At 40.4% G+C, this 23,341-nt stretch overlaps 1 protein-coding gene across 2 annotated transcripts; it reads right to left on the reverse strand.

The window, feature by feature from the left end:
• Nucleotides 1-2,953: 2,953 nt before the first annotated feature.
• kcnk10b (potassium channel, subfamily K, member 10b) lies at nucleotides 2,954-21,437 on the reverse strand. 2 transcript variants are annotated; one of them, XM_086159003.1, is made up of 7 exons: nucleotides 21,346-21,437; nucleotides 16,925-17,340; nucleotides 8,603-8,720; nucleotides 6,535-6,695; nucleotides 6,196-6,388; nucleotides 5,980-6,122; nucleotides 2,954-5,017 (listed from the first exon to the last, which is right to left on the reverse strand). In XM_086159003.1, exons 1-7 carry the CDS (start codon nucleotides 21,347-21,349, stop codon nucleotides 4,319-4,321), a joined length of 1,734 nt encoding a protein of 577 aa, XP_086015129.1. In that variant the 5' UTR covers nucleotides 21,350-21,437; the 3' UTR covers nucleotides 2,954-4,318. The 2 variants fall into 2 exon arrangements, with proteins under 2 accessions (XP_086015129.1, XP_086015044.1); XM_086158918.1 differs by lacking the exon at nucleotides 21,346-21,437 and adding an exon at nucleotides 20,734-21,088.
• Between the last annotated feature and the right edge of the window lie 1,904 nt (nucleotides 21,438-23,341).

Raw genomic sequence — 23,341 nt, forward strand, 5'->3', positions numbered from 1 at the left:
AAGCAAAACTAAGAAAGCAGCTTGTAAATTGTTGACATTCAACACCCGGACATTCACGCAAACAAAATCAAGACACATGAACGACCGAAGCATGACAAACAGTTACGCACGGATTGTTGTCTGCTTGTTACAATAACCAGCAGCACACAAACCATCACTGTTTCTGAAAATGACCAGATAGTCAGCTTCACAGATGATGAATTTGACTGACTACAGATATTCATCTCGCAGCTGACCGTTTCTATTCAAGCCGGTAATTTAGGAATAAAAACATTGCGGCTGACAGAAAATATCTCACGCCCTCCGTCTTTACTCACATTGTCCATGCAAGCATCATCACCATCATCATTATCATTATCATGGTGTCTGTCCTGTCTAAGAGCAGCTCCTGGCAGAGAACCAGACATGATCGTTTTTCTAATGGAAGCTGGCAGTGAGCTTGAGTTGTCTTGCGGCCGTTCATATTCACGATGCAACGTCCAGCGATTTCTGATACCGCAAACGCCGATTGGGCGATGCTGTGATACTTGATACTTACCTATCAAGGGATTTATGCCGAGGCCATTTCAGGAACCGATCAGATTCACGTGGCCCTCCTGCCTCGCCCTTGGAACCACCCAGTTTTTCCACTTGTGCTTGTGTGACAAAGGGCAGCTCTCTCCAATCTGATGGTTGGCGGTTTGATTCCTGGATCCTCCCGCCTGCATGCTGAAGTTTCCCGGGGCGAGACACAAACCAACTTTTAAGCACAACGCAAATATTTTTCGGGGGGTTTTCAACCTCTCCCTGCAACTTGGACACAAGTTTCCCACATTGAGACAGATCTTATGATACATGCGACGGAATTTATTCCGTCTACAGTCATGACACACCGGCTACAGTCATGACACACCCTGCAAAAAAATAGTATTGTATTTGCAACACTGTCATCGCTGATGATTGGGCTTGAAATACCAACTTTTAATCCATCATTTTGAAGATCTTTTTGGACAGCAGGATAAATTTGTTTTCGACACAAAAACATATCGTCATTACATGCATGTACGATTACTTTTTAGGATAATACTGCAAAGCTGTTCATGTAAAAAATGTTCATAATAAAGAGAGCAGTTTGTGTTATTGACATACCAGTGGTTTCCTTACCATCTGTTTGGGGAGAGATTGATGTTTGTCCTGAGATACTCAGGGACACACGCTCCCACCTCCACTACAGTATAATGATTGACAGTCTTTGGAGACGAGTAAACAGACAAATCAACGCGTGCATTTAATTAAACACCGGTTGATGCATTGCAGTTGATGTTTAGATGGCGGGAGGATCGAGGAATGGATGAAATAGGGGAGGGTGGGGGGCTGGAGCACGTTGAGGTCACTTCCACCTTGAAGGAAGATGCAGTAAATGCACCCTTTCTACTGCATGCAATTTATAGCCGGGTCTTTACTGACCGCCCAACCTGATTAATTTCTTTCGTGGCGCTGTCAGCTGGCGCCGTTAAAGGGCGCCATACACATTTTGACACACGTGACAGTGGCTCAAAGCTACGCATGCATGGCTGGAAACCCTGGGCGCTGACATCCTACAACACGCCAGAAGTCAGTTACATAATGAGAAATTGCGTGAGTTAATTACCCAATGGCTATATTAGGACAAATAATTGCAATGTATGTGTGAAGAAAAATATTATGAGGAGCAAAAACACCAACATAATCCACGTGAGACAACGCTTTGTTGACATTCTGCATTTTGATTGATTATACTAAATGGGCGTGTCCATATGTGACTCGTTGGCTATTTCTTGTCTTAATTCCTTCCTTTTTGAATGCCAGTTTATGTGTATTAAGGCTTACTTCCTATAGGCTCGAACATTTGAATAATAGAATTACCACACGGCAGGCAGGGACTATTCCAACCACTTTGTGTCTCAAGGTCAAATTTCAATTTCACTGGCATCACATGCTTCATAATTCTCCATCGCCACTTAGTAGAAGTAATGCTCCATTTGTTTCAGTTAAAAGATACATGTGTTCATCAGAGGACACTCCGACTGTACGTGACCTCAAATGCATTTGTTATATAACAAGAGTGATAGATCTGAATTCATGGAGTGCACGCACATCGGCTGATCCAACACGTCTCAATTTATTTTACTCTAACACTGTAGCAAAGTGAAAATACTTAAAAAGTGGCTTTTTCAGGCTCATGTTTGTTTATGTTTGTTATCAGGCTATATGAACGTTTTGTTTGGATTTAAGATAGAAAGGGGATGGTTAGAGAGACTTGTAAGTGCCTATAACACTTTTAAAGACTGTTTCCGGCAATCGCTTTTAAATTTCATATCATATATTCTTGAAATAAACTGATTTTTTTTGGTATTTACCTGAATAACTTATACCTGAGTGACACTGTGGCGCCTACTCACAGCGAGAGGGTCCCGGGTTCGAGTCCGACGGGTGGCCCTTTTGTGTGGAGGCTCCGTGTTCTCCTTGATTCATTTACTCTGTTAATATTTCATCCCATTTAGGTTTAATGTCTTCTTTAAGGAGAAATTTCTACTGGGTAGCAAATCCCCAATTTGCTCCCTGTATCTTCAAAGGTTTGAGGTTATGATTCTACTTTAGTGTCCCCATAGACGACATTTCAGATTCATGATAGTGCGCTTTGCAAATATACTCTTGTCACAAATGAATAGGGAGGCAATACCAGTTCGATCATGCAATAACCCCAAACTGAGTTAAACAAAGAAATGTACTCCTCGGATGAAATATAGTACTCTCTGCATGCTTTCAGGGTGTTTCTTTAGGTACATTCTCTTGTTTCTTCTTCTCCTCATCACCCTTGAACCCGTGTATCCTGTGCATCCTATAATAAATGTAACATGCGTTGTCCGTCCTCTATTAAACAGAACAATACAGGCATACAGTGAATATTAATATTTACATTTCATTTGTCATATTTATTATCTGGAAAAAGGCACTCACTACAATTAATGTGATCTTTTTAAGAAAATGCACACAGAAAAAAAAGTCATCACAGGTCAATGGTCATGAGTAGGCTACTGCTATTACTATCATATAAACAGGTAACAAATACAACTAGGTTGTTTTTATCATTTGTAAGAAATGTATGCAACACACACCAGTACTGCAGCTGCAGGTTAAGCTCATTTGAAGCTGAAATGACGGGCAGTAGTAACAGTACATGTTGTTAAAAACGCAATAGTATCAAATATTTCAGCGTGTAAAGTCCAGAGATGATTGTTAGCTCCGTCTTGGACCACGGTCAGGAAAGAAATACAGAAAAAAAAAAGACCCTTTGAACATTTTTAGTGTTTATCTTACAGTTGAATGGAAAATACAACTCAAGTGCTCCGCTGATATAAAAAGGTGTAAACACATGCTCGGCGAGTAGAAAATCAGGAGCGCCACATTCATGAATTAGGTTTTCGCTCAACAACAGACATCAGTGAAGAAGTGAGGTTCGTCACAGAAATAGAAAAAGTATCTCTTTTTTTTTCTTTATAATCACGATGACAATCTCAGGGCCGAACGTGCACTGTCAAGTGGATACCGGCTGCTTTAGCAGGAATATGGTGGCAATTATAGCCATACATGATCTTTTTTCTCAAAATGAGATGTGTGGATTTCGCTCAAAATGTGAAAACAGCGTCGACTCTAAGCTCTCAAGTAGCTTTCCCTAAATTGCCGCAGCTGTAAATTAAATCCATGCGCAATCCATGTGAGCGCTTACAAGGTCATAGTTTATATCCTACGGCTACAATTTTTACATCCTGCATGGGAATAGTTATACAAGTCAGTTAGATAAATGCTGCTGCTCTCCACTAAAACCTGCAGAAAAAAATATCCTCCCACTCTTTGTTCTTTCAACATTGAAGGACTTGGCTTCTTGCAAAAAATAGACACCGTGGCGTGAGATGGCGAAGCTGTGATCGATAACGTTTCTGATGATGGATGACATGAATCCTGCTCTCTGGACGTCCTGCCCGCTGTGTGAAAAAATAAGATTCAACATGATCAGACAGGGGTTGCCAAAGTTTTTCACTCAGTGAATATACTGAGAGCTCAAAGACAACGGGAGCCGTCCATAAAGTTAAGCAGCCCGCATACGACATCCAAAGTGAGGTATTTGAACTATAGCCTCTACAGTTTGTCTCTACAGTTTGGTTCATTTTTGGCAACAGATTTTCTTCCCATGGCTATGGCACAATGTCTTGAGTTTCCTGGGAGCGCTTCCAAGCTAACTGAGGGAACAGAAAGGCACGTTGCTTGACACATCTGAAGCCTCATGTTCTGACGCCGTCTAAATATCTCTTATTCTCGCGAAGCTCGGCTGATGTGTTTCTCCTCTCAAAGTATCGTCGATGTCCCGGTCTTTGGCCGAGATGAAGCCGTTCAACTTGCCGCGCTCCATCGTGTACTGAGACAGGTTTGTTAAACTGGTGTTCCCTTCTTTCCTTTCGTTGATTTCCTCATCTAGCTCGCCATTTTCGTCGCCTTCTTCTGTCCGCTCTTCACCCATCACGGCAGCGCCGTTGTTTACACCGACGCTTGCCCGTCGAGCATCTTCAGGGATGTTCCTGCGGAGCTCGCGGTTTTTGTGGCGCCTGGCCAGCTTTGTGAGGGATCCAAAGCGCAGGTTAAAGAGGTTCTCCTCAGACGACGAGGCCGTGTGCGATGTTTGATCACTACCCTGGTGGTCATATGGCTCACAGGCCCCCTTCAGCCTCAGGTTGTTCAGCTTTGTTTCGATGCTCTCCTGGGAGGAGGTCCTAAAACGACCAGCGTCCAGGCTGGCAAACACAGCCCTCTTCTCTGGGGACAGCATGTCCAAGGAGTGGGCTCGCTGCTCCAGGCCCAGCTGGCGGCGTTCCATGCTGCGGATGGTAGCGGCCCGCTGCAGCTTGTCGTGGATCTCAACACTCAGGCGCCGCCGCGTTTCACGGAATTCCGCTCGGACATTCGCTTTCCATTCGGCTGCATGAGCTTTAAACTCCCCAACCTGTGGAGAGAGAGATTTATGTATTATAGGAAAATGTGAGGAAGAAGGAACCTATCATAATTGTGTTTTGGCAGTCCCTACTTTTTCTGGTTTGTTTTTGAGGGTCAAACAATACTAATGATATTTCTAATAAATATATTTATGGAGTATGTTCCCTCAAAGAACTGTACAAATGACAAGAGTACCAAGCGAATGAAATAAGAACCACTCGTTCATTTCTTCCATGATGTGTTTGCTACAACTTTATGTTTTCATGTGTGATTGTTATTATTTAATCCGATCATTCAATCCCCTTTACTTAAATGATTGACATTTTTATGGCTGATATACCATCATATTACACCTGTCAATTAAACTACTTGATACCGGTTGTTTTTTACCTAGTCCTGTTTTATGTACCTTGATAGTTTTTTTTAATTTGTATCATTATCCATTTGAACACACACATATAGATATATATTGTTTCATTTTTTTTCCTTATTTTGATAACGCATAAAACCTGCATGTTCCTTTTTTCCTGTTTGGTCTCAAATAAGAAAATCTGAGACAGCTGATGTGCATTTATTGTCTGGTCCATGCTGCTCAATGTTTCAAACAGGATGGGAAGAATGTCATCTGGCTATTTTTGTAAACTTATCTTAAAATAACTAACACTCTTTTAAAGAGGGGCGGATGATGGATTCAATCAAAAAAAAAAGATTCTCCCACTTTCCTTTTCTTGTTGCTAAAGCCCACGCCAAAACCCCTTTAAATTCCCTCGCTCATCTTGTCTTATTGTCTCATCCGTTTCGAACTCAAAGGATTTCGTCTGAGCGCCGAAACAATGGCAGCTGGTTCCAGAGCTGTCTGACTGGATCCAAGCGACAATTAATATGAGCAGAGATGGAAAGCGGCAGCCGACTGACCTTTTATTTTTTACTGCTCTGATGTAATAATAGGCGGCGTTATTAAATTATACCCACCTCCTCTTTGGTCTTTTTAGACAGCACTCGGAGCCAGTCTCCGATCATGCTGAGCACGGCCGCAAAATAAGCCAAACCCACCAGGATCCAGAACCACACCAGCGGCTTGTACCACTTCTTGTAGTCGATTCTGCGGTCCCCACCTTGACAGGGAGGAAAAATGTGAGCGCTGTTGGGAAAAATAAAGGAGCAAAGCGCATGATTAAAAGTACATGCCTGCCACATAGTCCCCGATTCCCACAGTGGTGAGTGTGATCACAACAAAGTAGATGGCCTCCAGCGTGGTCCAGCCCTCGATCTCTTTAAAGATGACAGCTGGGATGGTGACAAAGACGATGCAGCCGGCCAGGATGAAGAGGATGGTGGATGTCACCCTGATCTTTGTCTGGCTGATCTGTTTGTGCTTTTGCTGAGAAACAACATGAAGGCACATTCATGCGACCCGGTAGATTGAATAAATAACAACCCAGACTTTGTTGATTTTGCATGTTTTTTATGCTCATTAGGAAAACCAGAAAAGTACTACGCACCATGATGAAGTAAAAAGACACCTACCCGGAATATCCTCTCAACTCTCAGGATGCTTTTCACAAAGATAGTCCCCAGCTGATCTCCAATGCCCGCTAACAAGAACCCGAAGAGGGGAATGCCAAATATAGCATAAAGAATGCAGAAGATTTTCCCGCCTTTGGTGCTCGGAGCTATGTTCCCATAACCTGTTAAAAAAAAACATGGAAAGCAAAAGGAAGACAGAAAAGGAAAAAAAAATGAAAACGCTTGATAGTGCAACACTGTTTCTTGTATTTCCTGAGAAAAACTGAACACATCATGAATGGCTAGGCGATGTATCAAAATCTATGTTTTCTTCTTCTTCTTTCGGCTTTTCCTTTCAGGGGTCGCCACAGCGAATCGACCTTGTCCGTCTTACCCTATTCTCTGTATCCTCCTCTCTCACACCAAATACCTTTGTATCCTCTCTCATTGATATCTAATGTTTCCAAAAGCATACTTCATACATCATCACACTTTTTAAATTAGCCATTCAATTTTCATTTAATACTTTATCTCCATAGAACAAAGGTAAATGTATGTTTTTTTACATTTTTTTCTAATTAATTTGATTTAATCAACTTTTCTTTGCAGTCACTGTCAGTACAATTATTTCATTGTCAGATCAGCAGATAATTAAATCCACAATAGTTCCAAATAAATAACTAAAAGGAGAATACAGCTCCCCAGTAAGCTGGGGAAGCACCTAACGTATTTGCTTGTGTCGAGCATTTGATATGTGATTTTCTAAATCCAAACAACATAACTGTGACAAATAAAAAAGATAAACAAGTGGCTTTTGGTCAAAGATCATATTCCAATACTTTTTTATGGGGGAAAAATGGCATTGTCATTTTGTGGAATTCTGCTCACAAACAAACTTAGGTAGAAACAGATGGCAACAAATACACAATATCCATTTAGAAACTATGAGGAGATGTGATGACAGAAGAAGAGCCACATCTTTTAAGGGGGGGAGGCAGATCAAACAGGGCATTAAGGATAAGGGGAGATGCTGGGGACAGTCGGATCTTATGCAACATGATCAATGGCAACCCTTATGTTATAGTTCCTGGAACACAAGTCTGGGGTCAAAAGGGTCCCAGATATAATTGACTTTCCCTTGGATGAAATTGTCAGCATCGTGACCCTATACTAACATATGGAGGCCACACCTACATTTATCACATATAGTACCCTTTAACAGAACCATTGCAAAATACTTAGATGACGGTGTAGATGAAGGTGAAATGGATCTTGGTTTCATATCGATGTGGGTGAAAATGAGGGAATCTGTCAACTGCCAAATAAACCAAAACATAAGGGACACTGAGATATCTCTCGATCTGTGTGAATCAAAGCACAGCTTTAACACGCTACCACTTTGGTTAATGCCGAAATAACCATCAACTAAGAGCCAAGGTATGGTCAAATGATATATCACAGAATAAATAAAGTTGTTGGCGTACACTGCTAATTAATATATTATTAAAGTGTTTATTAGCATGTTCCTAACATAATAACACTTAATCAATCATTCTTGCTGTCAAGTGATATAATTCAGATAAACCATAGTGCAAATTGTGACTCAATGAAATGCAATTACCCAGAAAAACAATTTCCAGCGCTTATCACCATTTTTGGTTTTGTGACTCCATACAAAATGTCAGCATGGTGTTTACAAAAGAAACAGAAATTTGTGTCGATCTTTAAAGCTGCACCTTTAAAATAACCCTGTTATCTGTGCCAATACTGTTTGCCTTGATGATGTTGATCTTTGCAGCTTGTAAAGTCCCACAGTGCTTTGGCATGGCACCGCGTCCCACATCCTCACGAGGCCCTGCAATTTGTAAAACTCACTCGAGGACGCCGACATGGGGAAAATGCAATGAGACAACAGAATTAACGAGGACCAAACCTATTTATTGTGCCACAGCTCTAAAGAAATAATTGCCCATTATTTCCATATTAAGCACGGTAGAGCATGTTGTTTATTCAAAACATACACAAAATTGCACAACATGTAAACCTTAAAACCGCACCATACAATTGGGAAAAGTAAATTTAGTGATACCTATGGTTGTGATGACAGTTCCAGCGAAGAAAAATGCACTGCCCAGGTCCCAGTAACTGGAGTTGTAGGACGTGTCTCCAATGGGACTCACCCCTGCACTGACAGCGTCTATTGAGTGCTGCAAAAAGGAAACGGACAAGAGCAGAATGTTACTTAGACAGAATATGTGGAAATACGGAGATGCTCTCTTCACAGGAAAAAAGCCAGATTTGGACACCTGATTCAGATTTTAACTCTTGAATTCTCATAAAGATTCCCTGCAATGACTGCATGCAACTTTGGCTGAGGTAAACAAAAATAAAAAGAAATTCTCATGAGCATCCTCTGCTTCTCTCACTCCACAGAGTCACGGCATGGAGAGCATCAGCACATTTATCCCCCTCAGTCGATGTTTATGTATGGTTTGTGCGCCTGTGTGAGTGTATCTGTCTGTCTATCTATACAGGTGTCTGTTGTGTGTTTTTGTGTGTACGGGCTTCCCATGCTGTTGATTGTGTAATACTCATGAGAAATATATTGAGTGTGACTCTCCACATCAACCCTGGAAGGTCACTACTCAGTAAAAGAGAATGAGAAAGGGGGTTGAATGTGTGTGAAAGCGTGCAGTCATAAAAAAAGGGATAGGAGAAGGTAAATTGGGCAGAGAATTAGGTAAGCCGCACATGACAATATTTCTTATATGCTTCCCAGGGTAACCATGATGCCATATGGTCACCATCATGTGTCATTGTTGTAATGTATTGTGGTTTCCTGTTATAGATAAGATGCAAGGGGCTCCTGAAAAGAAGAACAGAAAAAAATCCCATGGACATGCAATTTAGCTTTTTAAGATTTTGCTTACATTTCCATCTTAATCCGTTGATAATTAGGCCATATCTGGAACAGACAGTAAACGGAACCATAGAAAAGCACATCCAAATTTTTTTACTTTCATTCATCATCATCTATAAAGGTTGCAGCCTGCAGCCTGCAGCCTGGGACATTAGGGGATGGACTCTAACCTAGCTGTCATCAGGTGAGAGGCGAGGGTTACCCTGGATCAGTCGCCAGTCAATCGGGGGCCACGTATAGAGACATACTACTATTCGTACTTGTCGTATACATACGACTATTCACTATCAATTGTTTTTCAATAACTTGTGCAAGCCCAGACTTTTCCTCAAGCTTTTTAAAATGTTTTTAAACCTTTTAGCATGATGCAAATCCCTGCATAATCTGTGCTGTATTATCCTCATTTGAAAACACCTGTGCACTTGACCATTTCAAAGTGAAACCCCAAATTTGTCAGTCATACATCCATGTTATTGACAGCCTCTTGTAAAATGTCATGGTTACATTGCTACGTTTTTAAGGCCCCAGCAGTAGTCATCCAGTTTTATCTACTTTTTCCTTCATTGATCACAAAGAAAGTTGACAAATTACATCAAATTTTACCTGTGACAACACAATTCACAGAATATTTGGTCACATCTGCATATTTTTTGGAACTGTGAAACTGTGCTCTTCTCAAGGCCCATCAAGTCACGGCAGCCGTCGGAGCTTCGTGTCACCGTGTTACAGCTCTGTCAGCATCAAAATGAACTCTTTTGTGAGCGTGTGAGAGGCTGACGTGTAAAATTACCAGTCACAGAGAAAGGAGAGTTTCCCAAGAGCTGAAAAGTGTCAAGAAGAATGATGTGTGTACTCCTGCTCTTTGACAAACATTAGGCCAACATTGTTATTGTCGATTTTGGTCTACGACCTTCATACTTTTGTGGAAGGAATTCTCGAAAAAACAAAGATAAACGGAGAGGTTTGAGACCCATTTGCATGTAAATACGCTTCGATTCCAATATATTTTCTGTCTGTGTTTGCATGGGTTTCCCCTCGGGTTCTCCGGTTTCCTCTCGTAGTCCAAATACATGGCGAGTGATCATTGGAGAACTGCGTGGGAATGAGAGAGTCATGGTTGAATGTCGCCCTGCGATGGACTGGCGATTGGTCCAACTGGGATTTTCTCCAGCAACCCCCCCAATGAATGAAAATCTAAATTCCATAACAACATTTTGAGATTCCAGGCAGTCATGCAGAACTGGGAATTAACCACTTTGCAATTTCATTATGTACACGTGTGTATTCTTGGATTTTATTAAAATTGTGGAAAATCAAGATTCAACATCAGAAACATTTGTGGATTTTCCTGTCATATTTTGATGTCATCATGCTTCCATATCTCCATTCATAGCATCCAGCAGAGCGAGCCGTTTGGAAGCCCCTATTTGATAAAATATGTATCTACTCTTGTGACACACATCTCAAAGCAGAGAGAATGTAGGACCACTTCGATGCACACATCGCTGCACATGCCTACTCATAATCTTGCATGTGATTTCCTAAGCTCAATCAGTGCAGCCCCCTAATGAGACCAATTGTTGGATCTAATATTAGCCAATTACAGTAATGCTATTTCGTAGGTTTTGGCAGACACAGCTACTTTATGGGGGCAATATCAAAGCTGTAATTATATGATAAACCCTAAATAACCTAATTCTAGAGTCAAGGGAGAGTTATAAATAGCCCAGCAATGTATCTGAATACTTTATGAGATGGTCTATTTTTGTCCCTCGTCCTTTTCCTTGCCAAGTTTCCTGCTGCATTGGAGATGTGGAAAATCCTCCTCTCCCACGTGCGCATGGAGACATGAGGACGATGACTTTGGGTGTGTTGCTGCATGTTAACAAGTACAAAGCGTTATAGTTTCACACTTGCTCTGCACCAAGAGGTTCGCATTAGCGAATCAGCACATTTACATTCTTGCAGGCACGCAGTCACCAACAAGTGATCATGACAGGCTGTTAGCTAATCAGTGCTTTTCATCCTCTCCTATAAGGGATCCTTAGAGAGCAAGTCAACTCACTTTCTTTTTAGCCCACAGCAGGCGACAGCAGGGGTCCAGCAAGTGCACTGCTTGCTGGACTCTATCCTTCCTCCTCCTTCGCAGATGATACACAGCCAAATATACCCTCTGGCAGCGCTTTCGCCACTGCATTATATCTATACATTTCTCTCAAACAAAACTTGAAGCTTGAAAGACACAAGCGTAAAGAGGCAAGATTGAATTTTTAAATCAATGGGATAATCTGGCTGTGTATGAAATATGGCACCAAAAGTTTGAATTAATGAACAAATATACATAATAATTTCAACTGTGGAATACGAATGCTACTAATTGTTTTTATTATGTAATTCTGAAGTATCTTTACATTTTATAGGCCATATCTGATTCTTCAATTAACCATTATAGGGAATCAAACTATTAAAATTGATTTTTTATACAGTTTCATGTAGAACACGACACATATAATCGCCAATCTTTTTTATTACTCATCAATAATAAATGTTTGTATTTAAAAAGGTATGCCCTCATTTTTATGATTTCAGTTCTTTAGGAAATCTGTTGTAACATTAACTGTTAAAACCTGCTGCTGTTAGAAGACCCTTGATAATATTGCTCTTGGGAATTCATGAAATATAATATGTTTTATGCTTCGAGGCAGAATACTGGCATAAAAGTGTCATGTTTTATTTGCATTATGAGCTATGAAAATAAAAACACTTTGCTCTATAAATATATACTAAATGAGGCTCTGGCATTTTTCAGGGGCACCGTCAGCCCTGTTTTCTCTGTTAGTTCCTGTCCTGGTGTCTCAGATATGCTTCATGTTAAATGTCAGTCAATCAATGCTTGAATAATAAAGTGCTGTTGCAAGAAGGCAAAGTAACTTATGCTTGTTTTTAGCGATTCATCGCCAGTTTTTTAACATGGTTGTATTATTTATCATCACTGGTAATAACAAAAACATGAAGGTTATTTGCCCTCATGTGAATGAGTGGAAGGTTATATGTCTATATGTGGCCATGTGAGTGCAGGATAAGTGGTATAGCTCATGAATGAATGAATGAATGAATGAATGAATGAACGAATGAATGAATGAATGAATGAGACAAAGAGAAAGTTGAAAAAGTCAAGTAAAAATTTCCTTTTTCAGCTTTATTTCAATTAACTCCCTACAATTGTCTGATGTTGGTATTGCTTTTAACCAACATGTTTATCAGATTCTCATGATTGTTGTGCCGCAATTGTTTATATGTGAACATTTGATGACTCATGACTGTGCAGGACTAGTTTCAATAGTGTTTTCATCAGATTGTGCAAGACAACGTCAGGATCTAGATCTCTGCTGTTTCAAATCACAGCAGTGCTCTCTGCAGATTACAACGCGGGTATCTTCTTGTTGTATAAAACTATATTTGTACAAAACTGACTCATTGTTAAACAGACCTGACTGGTGTCAATAACAGCGCGGCTTCACATCGTGTCACAGTGTGAGTCATCTCTACAGTGCGGGGAAAAGCAATTAGGTCTGCTGTCACTGTGGGCACTCAGTGGGAAGGTGGACGGCTTAGACACAAAAGCAGACATGAAGAGGTGAAAAAATGTGAACGTCTGTATGTACACTCACATACACTAAATGAACTCGTGCTGTAGAGAAAACCGCTGCAAGTGCTCACTCTGAAATTTCTCCTCCTGTCATGCACGCATGCTTTATTTATACCACCCAAGGTTGGCCTTTTCCCATCAATTCCTCCACAAAACAGTTTGACAACAGTGAGTCACTTCTGCTCCAATGCCACAAAAAACATCTCTTTCCAGCACCAACAAACCATGACCAAGTCAAGCCAGAGTGAGACTGGAGAAAGCTAATCTGAGTTTTATGTCCGCCATTTGAGCATATCTATCACTATCTGGCAGCCTTTCATTAAATATATTAATAAAGGAATACAAGGGGATCCAAACGGTAGGGTATCAGGTAAGTCTTCTTCGTTTTTATGCATCAAATAAATACATTCCTATTAAGAAAACATGTACACAAACTCTGGGAGTTTGATTTTCACATCACAAAACACTTTCTCCTTCTCGGCCAAGGCAAGGTTGTCTATTGAATCTTAAAATCAATGAAAAATTAATACAAGGCGGTGTCATAGGACAAATAGCATCTCGGGCTTTTTAGCCAACTTAATTTTATCTAATGAAATCTTACCTTCATTAGTTTGATTTTCTTTTTCACCTCACACTTTGTCAAATATACTTTTGTGGAAGCCAATGAAAGCATATAAATTAGGATATGAAAATGCAGCCACTCGTGTCATGCTCATAAACCGCCACGTGAATGAAGCGTTTGTTAAATTTATTATATAAATATGATGTAAACTATCCTTAAGTTTAAACTGCACCAGTGGGTTAACCTGATAAATTTAATATTGCAAATCAGTTCTGGGAGAAAGAGCTTTGTAGCTTCTTTTTTCCAAGGGATCAAGATAATATGTCTAAATCTTATCATTTGTCCGGGAGCCGGTCCTGTCAGTGATTCAGCTTCTGCAACTAGGACTGCTGCTTTCCACGGCAGGAGGCCTGTGACTGCTGGCCTGTGTGATAAATAATAGATTCCCTCCGGACAGCAGGCACACCACGCCAAAGGTTTTTTATTTCCACACTTCTCTGCGGGAAAAACTGGCATTGATTTTTACAACTTCATGATAGCACCTCTGTGGTTCAGAGGTTTTACATTGCTGGAGCAAAAAAAGAACTAGTGGTTCTCTGAAATAGAGTAAAAGGAAAGAACGTGGGTGTGGAGTGGAGGAGAGAAATTCTGGGAGGCAAGTCCAGTCATTGTTTGAGCAGTGCTGAAGACATTCACATCACATGGTACTATTGTAGCGAAAAAGTAGAGCACACCAAATGCCAAGTAGTTGGTTTAAAATTTCAAAATGAAGAGAATCAGAGGACCTGGCAGTTGTGTTAACATCAATGTCTAATTCCTTCACGTATAAGAAACTTTGCTGTTCAACTGGACGAAATTGTACTGAATATCTTTTCACAACATAGGTGGAGTGTTTCCTGAGATAATATCATGCAACCTTGAAGGGGTTACCTGACCAGTAGCAAAAAATTGGTTTTAAGTTTTGCATGGATTTAAATCCTCTTGCAAGATAATGGCAATATCTCAAGAGTGAATAGAAATGTTTAATCTTTCATGTGACACCACATTGTGCTGATCTTGCCCTGATCAAGAGGTCTTTGCAAATACACAGCTCTAATTGAAAGCACATTTCTCAAACAAAAATAAAAACTCCATCTGCTGTCATGCCTACTTCACCACATTTGTCTCAATGTAAACTTAGCATTCTAAAACAGGAGGTCATGTATTTCGGCATCTTTTAATGCTGCTTGCCATGCCCTGCTGTAAGTAAATTAAGTCAGTGCCATGTGGTCCTTTGATAGGACAAACCATTATTCTTTCAATACAACACCCCCTGGCACTAAATGGTCTTTTTTTCCTTCCTCCTGTGAAATCTATCTTCCAGAGTGTTTGACTGATCTGATTCCCACAATTTTCTATCATCTCACTCCCTTACAAATCAAGCTTTCCACTCAGCTAGCTGCACACTGACACACATCAAATCATTTTCCAATCCTGCTCCCAGTTGATGTAGTGACCTTAAATCTTGACCGAATACCTCCAGGCCTGGTATCACGGAACAGCTTGAGACATCGCCATACTCTGTGTTATAAAGTGGCTGACTCCGTAAAAAAAAAATAAAAGCCTGATAAAATGTGCAGTTGAAATACGATGGTACCGCAGATTTATTTATTATTCCTCCTTGTTCACTGGTCCACAAAAGCTTGCAGATCCAATTCATACAGTGCACGAATGCACCGATATATCCAGCTGTCTGTTACCTTGAATGAAATCAATGCCAGTCATGTGATTCAGTTTCATTTTAAAGATACACAAGGCCAGATCACATACTTTTTATAATGTCATGATGCTTCATTACATGGTCATTGTCTAAAAAGGTCATAGTCAAATACATGAAGTGGAGCTAAGGGTTGCATAGTTGCCTCTCTGCTGAAGGGAAAGGAATAGCAAGGTAGCATCAAATGTAATTTCAACACACTATTTGACTTAATGTACTTTCCGTTACTGAAAGCAGCAAAATCAACACATAGCTTTAAATCCAATTCTCACTGGCTTTTTCTGTGCACATCTGAATACAAAAAGAAGGTCCGGGTGCAAGCGACTAAAAAGTCAGACATTTCTCCTGCCAGGTTTTGTGTTCAGCTATGTTTAATATACAGGTCGACACAAATACCTCCTGTAAAATTTAGTTGCAAACAGATATTAGCTGTCAATGGGCATAATGGGTATCTCTGTGGGGAATGTTATTGCCGTTAGAGGATGAAGCTGCTTCAGGTTAAGTCACTTAGCCATCATCAGCCCACCGACCTTGGGTAAAAGTGCATCTTTAGTCATTTATAGGACATTTATGTCAGGTAGTAAGGCTTTGAGTGATATTTAGTAACTCATGTGTTCACACACAACATACATACATGCAAGTATAGAAGTCAGATCAAGTCTGTATATGGACTTCATCTTACTTTTTTTTTCCAATCGCGACAATCAAATCAGTGTCATGCGGTTGGCAACTTGGCAAACTCATTGCTTATCAACCCTGTCTGAGTAGATCGTAATGGATAATTGAATCGTGCCAGTCAGAGTGCTGTTCATGCCCTTCTACTTTACTTTAAAACAGAAAGTTTTGCCATCTTTTTTTTTTTACTATAATCTACCGTGGACACACCTGGAGAATGAATATTTAACCCTGCAATGGTAAGGACAGGACAGGACGGACTTGCTTAATTCTATTCATGCTGTGTTTAATGATCTATGTTTCACAGAAATTCTCTGATATTTTCTGTGTCCTGAAATAGATAAATACTTGAGTGAACGACCCCCTACCCCAAGGCCCTACGTGATACCACAAAGTGGACAAGTTTAACGACATAACAAAAAACTATTGGATAGAATTAAGAGACCTTTGCCTTCTGTTTTATACTTCATTAGCTGGGTGAAAAGGATGTTGCATCCAAAGAAAGTTGTGATTTGCTAATGAAACCAGAATTAATTAGCTCCTGAACCTTCAATCACCCCTGGTATCAACCGTCATTAATAAACCCACTCCTATGAAGGTTAAGCCTACAAATATCTTCCTTTTATTAAGCTATCAAAACAAACGACAATCATAATCATTCACCGTTTTGTCTTATCTTCATATCCACCTCATAGGCTTGTATGCTGCTGATGAATGGAGTCAACCTTAGTAATAGAAAAACAATGCATTTTTTTGAATGTTTGAGCTTAGCGGAGAAAAATTAATTAATCTTTCAATGACTATTGAACATCCACACTATCTTCAGAAGCCTAAAACTGTCTGACCCACCTTTATTAGAGCTTCCAGTTCGTTAGGGGTGACACAGGGATGCCTCGCCAGGAAGGAAGCCTTCTCCAGTGTGATGCTGGTCTTCTGGTTGCTCTCGAAGGGCTGCTCCAGAGCCCTGAATGCCAGACCTCCACACACCAGATAGAGGACAACCACAATGAAGACTGCAAGCACCGTCTTCCACTTCATCACAGAGTGAAGTGCCGCAGCTGTTCCGTCACAACTGGCATCCATGCTGGCCACCACGCTGGCCGAACGGGAAGAGATGGACAGTCGGGGCAGTGGACAGTGACCGTTGCTTTTTGGGTCACAACCCATTGGGTTCTGCATGGTTGTCACACTGGCCTGGACTAGGCTTGACTTCACCATGCCAGGCTGGACCTTTTTAGGTGGGACCAAGTTGGTCTGGACCGCCACTAAGGAGGTGGACAAGAAGACTGGATTATAATATGCATTGTTTATTTTCAATGGAAAGATATGAGGAAATCTGCAAATGATGACCTGTTAGTTGACAACATTAACCTGAAATGCGTCACGGACCGTCTGAAAAGGATTAGATAAAACCTGTAGATTCCAAAAGATTCCGGATAAATTCCTGGTGCGGGTATGTCTATAAATCCACATCTTTTTTTATCCCTTTTGCTCTAATCCGACTTGAGCAACAGCTTCCCATGAAATTTATGCGCCAATTACTTTCATGACAGGTTCAGTTTACTCCATGGCTTAAATCAAGTGTGAACTAATACCAAGGGGACCCAAGTGAACACAAATATTCTTAAGCATGACTGATGACTGATAATGGCCTCTCGGCATCATTTGCATAAATAAGAAAACAAAATGTAATATTAACTCACATGCAAAAGTTTTTTGTTACATTTGCCACCTCAATTATATAGTGAAACTTCCATTATTAAAATACCTTGACCAAATTAAAAAGCATGTTAAACTATGTCCGACCTCTCAAAATGAATGACAAAGACCATCCTTTAGAAATCTTATCTCTGTTTTTGTATGACTCTTACATGCTTATATACTGTTTTTATTCCCGGAAATCTATGCATCTTTTTTTGCATCTCAATATACAAAAAAATTTTTTTTTTGTATTATGATCAGTTTTCATACGTTATTATTCAACTAATTTTTCCATCCTTTAATACAATTTTTCTGTAGAACACATTGATGTGGACCTGTTGTATGACCGGTGCAAAGATCGACTATTTGATTGCATATTTTTATATCATGTGTGATGTAGTGCAGAATTAAAAGAAACAAGATACAATGTGTGTAAGGAAGGGTTTCAATGAAATGGTTCCTATCTGTGTAAGGCATTAAAAGATGATTTATTTTTTAATCCCTCTTTCATTTCGCCAATTAAACGCTTTTCACTAAACAAGCTATCAATAGAAATGCCTTTGCAGCTGTGCAGAAGGCAGCCCTAACATCTTCCTATCCTAAGAATTCATTTTGGGCACGGCCCATAAAAGCTATTACTCATATGAAATCTAGCCTCGAGCTCAAACCGGCCACCTCATTACTAATGCAGGAAACCTCATAGAAATGTATTACTTGTTATTACATGAATGAATAAACCCAGCGCCAGAAATACACCTGATTTAGTCATTTAATTTATTACAAGAAAATATGCATGCGGCAAGACAAGCATCTAAAAAACATGGCCACGATCATCGCACCCATTACGGTACAAATTCCCTAACGGTCTTTACAAGAAAGACGATTTTTCTGATAGACTATCATTGGATTTTTGATCAGTTTTATGATATCTATAAGCTTGAAGTCGGTCATCAAGTGCCAAATTTTGACTCATTTAATGTTTTAAACACATTGAATTACCTCCTCAGAGTTTCCGCCTTCAAACCAAATGCCCTCCCAGTCTGATAAAAGTACTACCCTCATTGCTGAGGGTGATGTCGGATACCTGATGTGACTCTCAGAGGCAGGAGTAAGCTCTTTTGTTTAATGGGATAGAATAATTTTGCAGATAATGTAAACTGAATGTATGTTCACACACACACAGCCGTTATGAGTCAAGGGCATCCAGGAAGTGCTTTACTCACTATTCTAGCTGCTATGAATCTTGTTAGCAATTCCATGTATCATGAGTGGATCAATAATGGAAAAGTGATGTCAGAAGGTGCAAAACTCACACTTTCAATATGCAGTGGGTGCCTCGAAGGGCGGCGGCTGGCTATTTTTAGAACACGGGATGCGTTGGCATGTTTTTTTTTATGAAAAGGTGAAAGGGTAATAACATAAAATCCTATGTTGTTTTGGGTGCAGTTATAGTTAACACTGCACAACTATTCACAACAAGTAGCAAATTAAAACAATCATAACGAGTCTTATTCAGAATTCTTGTCAAAATTTTCTGGTTTTGGCAAGAGTCTTCCTCTTCAGGCTTCTTCCGAGGCTTCTTCGGTTCTGAAGTTCAGAACCGAGGAAGCCTCTCAGATGTGGGGTGAAACGTCTTCAAGTGAAGAAATGTGAGTCCAGTTGCCAAGACCAGAAGATTTCAACAATAATTCACCATGATGCGGACGACCAAAACCAAAACCCTCCACAGACAATCTCTTATTCAGATATTGCTTTGAGGGAAATGGAATAAGTATACAGCGGGACAGGGGCTGCAAGGGTGGGTCACAAAGCTCTATCAGAATGGTATCCATTAAAGTGATTGAGTAAAACAGTGTAAGTTTCAACATTTTAACTCCCACATGAAAAATAAAACTGATGAGCTTAATGGAGTTTCCCATATCTGATTCTTGACATATAGCACTGGTATTCATTTGAAATTCAAAGCACTGAAGCTGGCTCATATTGATTTTTGTTAACTGAATCAGGCCCAAGTGGAGAGCGTTTTCATGTGATACTATCTGATATTTTTGCTCCGTCCTCTCAGAGGATGTTGGGGGAGGAAAGGTTCATAAGGATCTCATATTCATAAAAGGGGATGCTCCTCATTTCTGCCAGAAACTGCTGTACAACTTAAAATGACTCAAAATAACTATGATAATCAATATAGGGCATCATATCTCTTTCTATGGGAATTGTAACATTGAAATATTTGGTCAGCAGTTCAGACATGTATTGACTGGAAATATGGGCAAAAGAGAGAAATCGAGAATTTAAAAGAAAAAAAAACAATTGCTGTAGGACTAGTAAACATGAAGAGAAATTAGGGGTTTGCTCAAGCTGGCTCATGGCCCGGTTATTTCCCATGGCACAAGACAGGTTGTAGGCGTTTAACTCACCAGCTGAGCCTGACCATACGGCATCAAGCAAACCTAAGCAGCAGCATGCCGAGCAGCACGGCTTCCGGTTAAATATATACCAAAATAAAATCCCTTGCTTGGAGTCGAGTCTAAGCGGACCGGACTGCTTGCCTCAAAGTGTTTCAGGAGACCAATCAAAAACAAAATAACGCACGTGTGAAGATATTTTTCACACATTCTGGTTTTTGTTGTTGCAGTATAATCTTAACTTGCCCTCTTTTCCGGTTTGGTGTGGATTATTTCCGCTAGCTTGATATCGCCAGTTAAACGCTCTGGCGGCTCTGCCCTGCACAGCTGAGCTCAAGGATGGAGAATAAAGAAATACCCTCTACCTCTTTGTCTTGAGGCGCTTTTTTCTTCTCGTTATAGTAACACACAAAAGTGAAATGGCAAAGAAACATCAGCAAAATCACAGGAGAGCGAGCCGTAAAATTGTTGCAGTCATAAGTGTGTTCAGGCAAAAGCCTTTCAATTTCGTAGATTAAGTTATGCAGCAATCAGAAAGCTGAATTTACCAACCTTGTTCGAGGTCCCAGTTAACTTGTTTTCTTGGGTTTTCAATTGGAAATTTCATCTTTTTCTTTCACTCAATCAAAACGCAGAGAAACGTGTGCGGCGCGATACAAATACAATATTCAAAAACAATGGATTTTTTCTTTAAATTCGGAGGGCAAAAAAAGAGCAAAAATCACGCAATAACAGGTTCCCGCATCTTCAGGAGAAAAGTATTTGGATGTGAAAATAAGGGAGAAATAAACGCACACGTAACCGCATTGTCTGAATCCCCTCCTTTTTTCTCTCTCCACCTCGCTCGAACGCGTGGTGTCCGTCTGGCAGGCTCTGCCACTTCAGTCCTTTCGCTGGGGTTGTCGCAGGACCAAACCACATCCCACCGACTCTTCGACGCACACTTTCAATGGTCCGATCTAGAAACAACCCTCGGAACATATCCAAACATGCAACTTTACGCACACGTTGGACCGGCGGAGAGAACAACGGGGAGGGATGCTCTCTCCTCCCTCGGCGCGCTACCTGCTCATCCTCTGCAATTTTTTCCCTGGATCTTCTGCACAGTCACACCATCTCAATCATTTCCCCGCGTTCCTGTCATCCCTCTCTCAAAATACTCACTCATAGGTTTGTTTTCCTTCCAAAAGTAGGATTAGAATCGCATCCTTTTGGCAGCAGGCACCGAGCACATGGCGCAGGGCGGCAAGTCAGAGATGTACGCCAAATCAAGAGGTAGATTTAAGCCATTACATCATTCTCGTGTCTATGGACCGCTGCATTATTTATGAACTTCCCATATAGCTGTAGAAAAAGTCGCGCTTTATCTATATCATCAGAAGATGCAGATGACCATTATGGGAAATGATTTACAATCGATTCCAAGTGTTCACAGGATACAAGAAAAATCATGAGTCCTAAAAGCCTGGGTGCTTTTGATGAATGCGTTGCCAAATGTTGCACCCTGGCTCAGAGAGGCAAAATAAAACCAGATGTAATGTATTTAGTAAAGCTGTGTATCACCAAAGTCTGGAGTAGCAGGTGCAGAGTTACAATAATAAGGAAAAAGGGGGAGACAGCCTGCTGCTCAAAACAACGAAATGAAGAAGACACCTAGGGAGTTTTTATTAGACCAAATCAGCTACCTTGTTGACCGCAGGAGGAAAAAAATCGGAGTCGGTGACCCCAACATCCACACAGAATTGGCCTTAGCACACAGTAGTTGGCCTCACAAGTCCCCCCTGTTTCCCCTTGGCGTGCTGCACATCAGCTGCCACCTTGAATTTCACAGACCACACAGTACCAGCCTTGGTAACCCACAAAACAGGACATAGCATTTAACAGTATCAACCCTAGCCACCCGCACAGTAGGTCCCCAGCATGTTTCTTTCCCACCCTGGCCATATTGTACATCAGCCACCCAGTTGAATAGTTGTATCTGCCTTTAAATAAGTCAGCACACAGTGACTGGCTACCATTGATTGTCTTCAGGTGAGCTGACCAACAACACAAAACTCCTGCATGGCAATTTGAAACACAAAAAGGGGGGGCAAGCGCTGGCTGGAACGAACCTCCCCTTGAGATATAAACCATAAGCATTTATTTTTAATGAAGTAATAATTGAAATTGTTCTATATGTCCGTCTAAATTAAAACAGTAAAATAAAGTAATATCAGTATATTTCAGTACATCGCAGGATAATATACAGGGTTATGTACAGGACTAATATGTTCTATTCTATGTGAGGTGTAGATTTCGGAGGCTCGCTGCTGAACTTGGATGTTATTGTTCACTCATGTCTGAGTGAGGTCATAGAGAACTTTGCATGAATTTGAGTCTTTAGAAATCAAAACTAACACTGACAAACAAAATTGCCATGAAATTACGGTGTGGAGAAGTAATGAAACAAAAGTAACTATGTGGAGGAGCCAAACCGTTGTTCAAAAAGTTGCTTGTTCCACACAATGACTAAAAAAAAAATTACAATACTATGCTCGTAGATGACGAAAGAGGTCAAAAGTCTATCAAACAATGTGAGGAACACGTCAGCATTAACAATATGATGCTGACAGAGTTTTCCCATGAATGACAGTTTAATCGCAACTGTTGCACACTGTATTTTTCCACATTGGTCAGTTTCTCACCCTGGTTATCTTTGTAAATGACTGTTTTGGTTTTAATTATGGTATGTATATGTCACAATCTGCCTTGGTGCACGTGCAACTTGATGTACCCTTTGTTTCATATAATGGACACAGGCCTTTGAGATCCTTGTATGACTCAGGGGAGCCAGAGCCAACCAGGTCCTTGTCCATGTCACACATTAGAGACATTTTTAAATTCCAGAAAGAATCGCAATGCCATCTCAAACAAATAATGGGGTTACTAGTCAAGTCACATTCATATGGGTAAGCAATATTATATGTATTGTTTTTTGTAAATGTAAACTGAAACAAATCCATAAAGAGACACATTAAAACATGGACAAGGAAAAAGTAAAGAACCATTGATGAAAAAATAGCAAATAATTGTTAATAAATAAAAAGGGAGTAATTACTGTTTTGTTTTTAAAATCATGCTCTCCTCAGAAATACATTGTGTACATGCACCCCAGGTCAGG

This window comes from Fistularia commersonii, chromosome 1, assembly GCF_037954325.1.
Source record: "Fistularia commersonii isolate RoL2024-O1a breed Wild chromosome 1, RoL_Fcom_v1.0, whole genome shotgun sequence".
In the NCBI taxonomy this organism is placed as follows: Eukaryota; Metazoa; Chordata; class Actinopteri; order Syngnathiformes; family Fistulariidae; genus Fistularia; species Fistularia commersonii.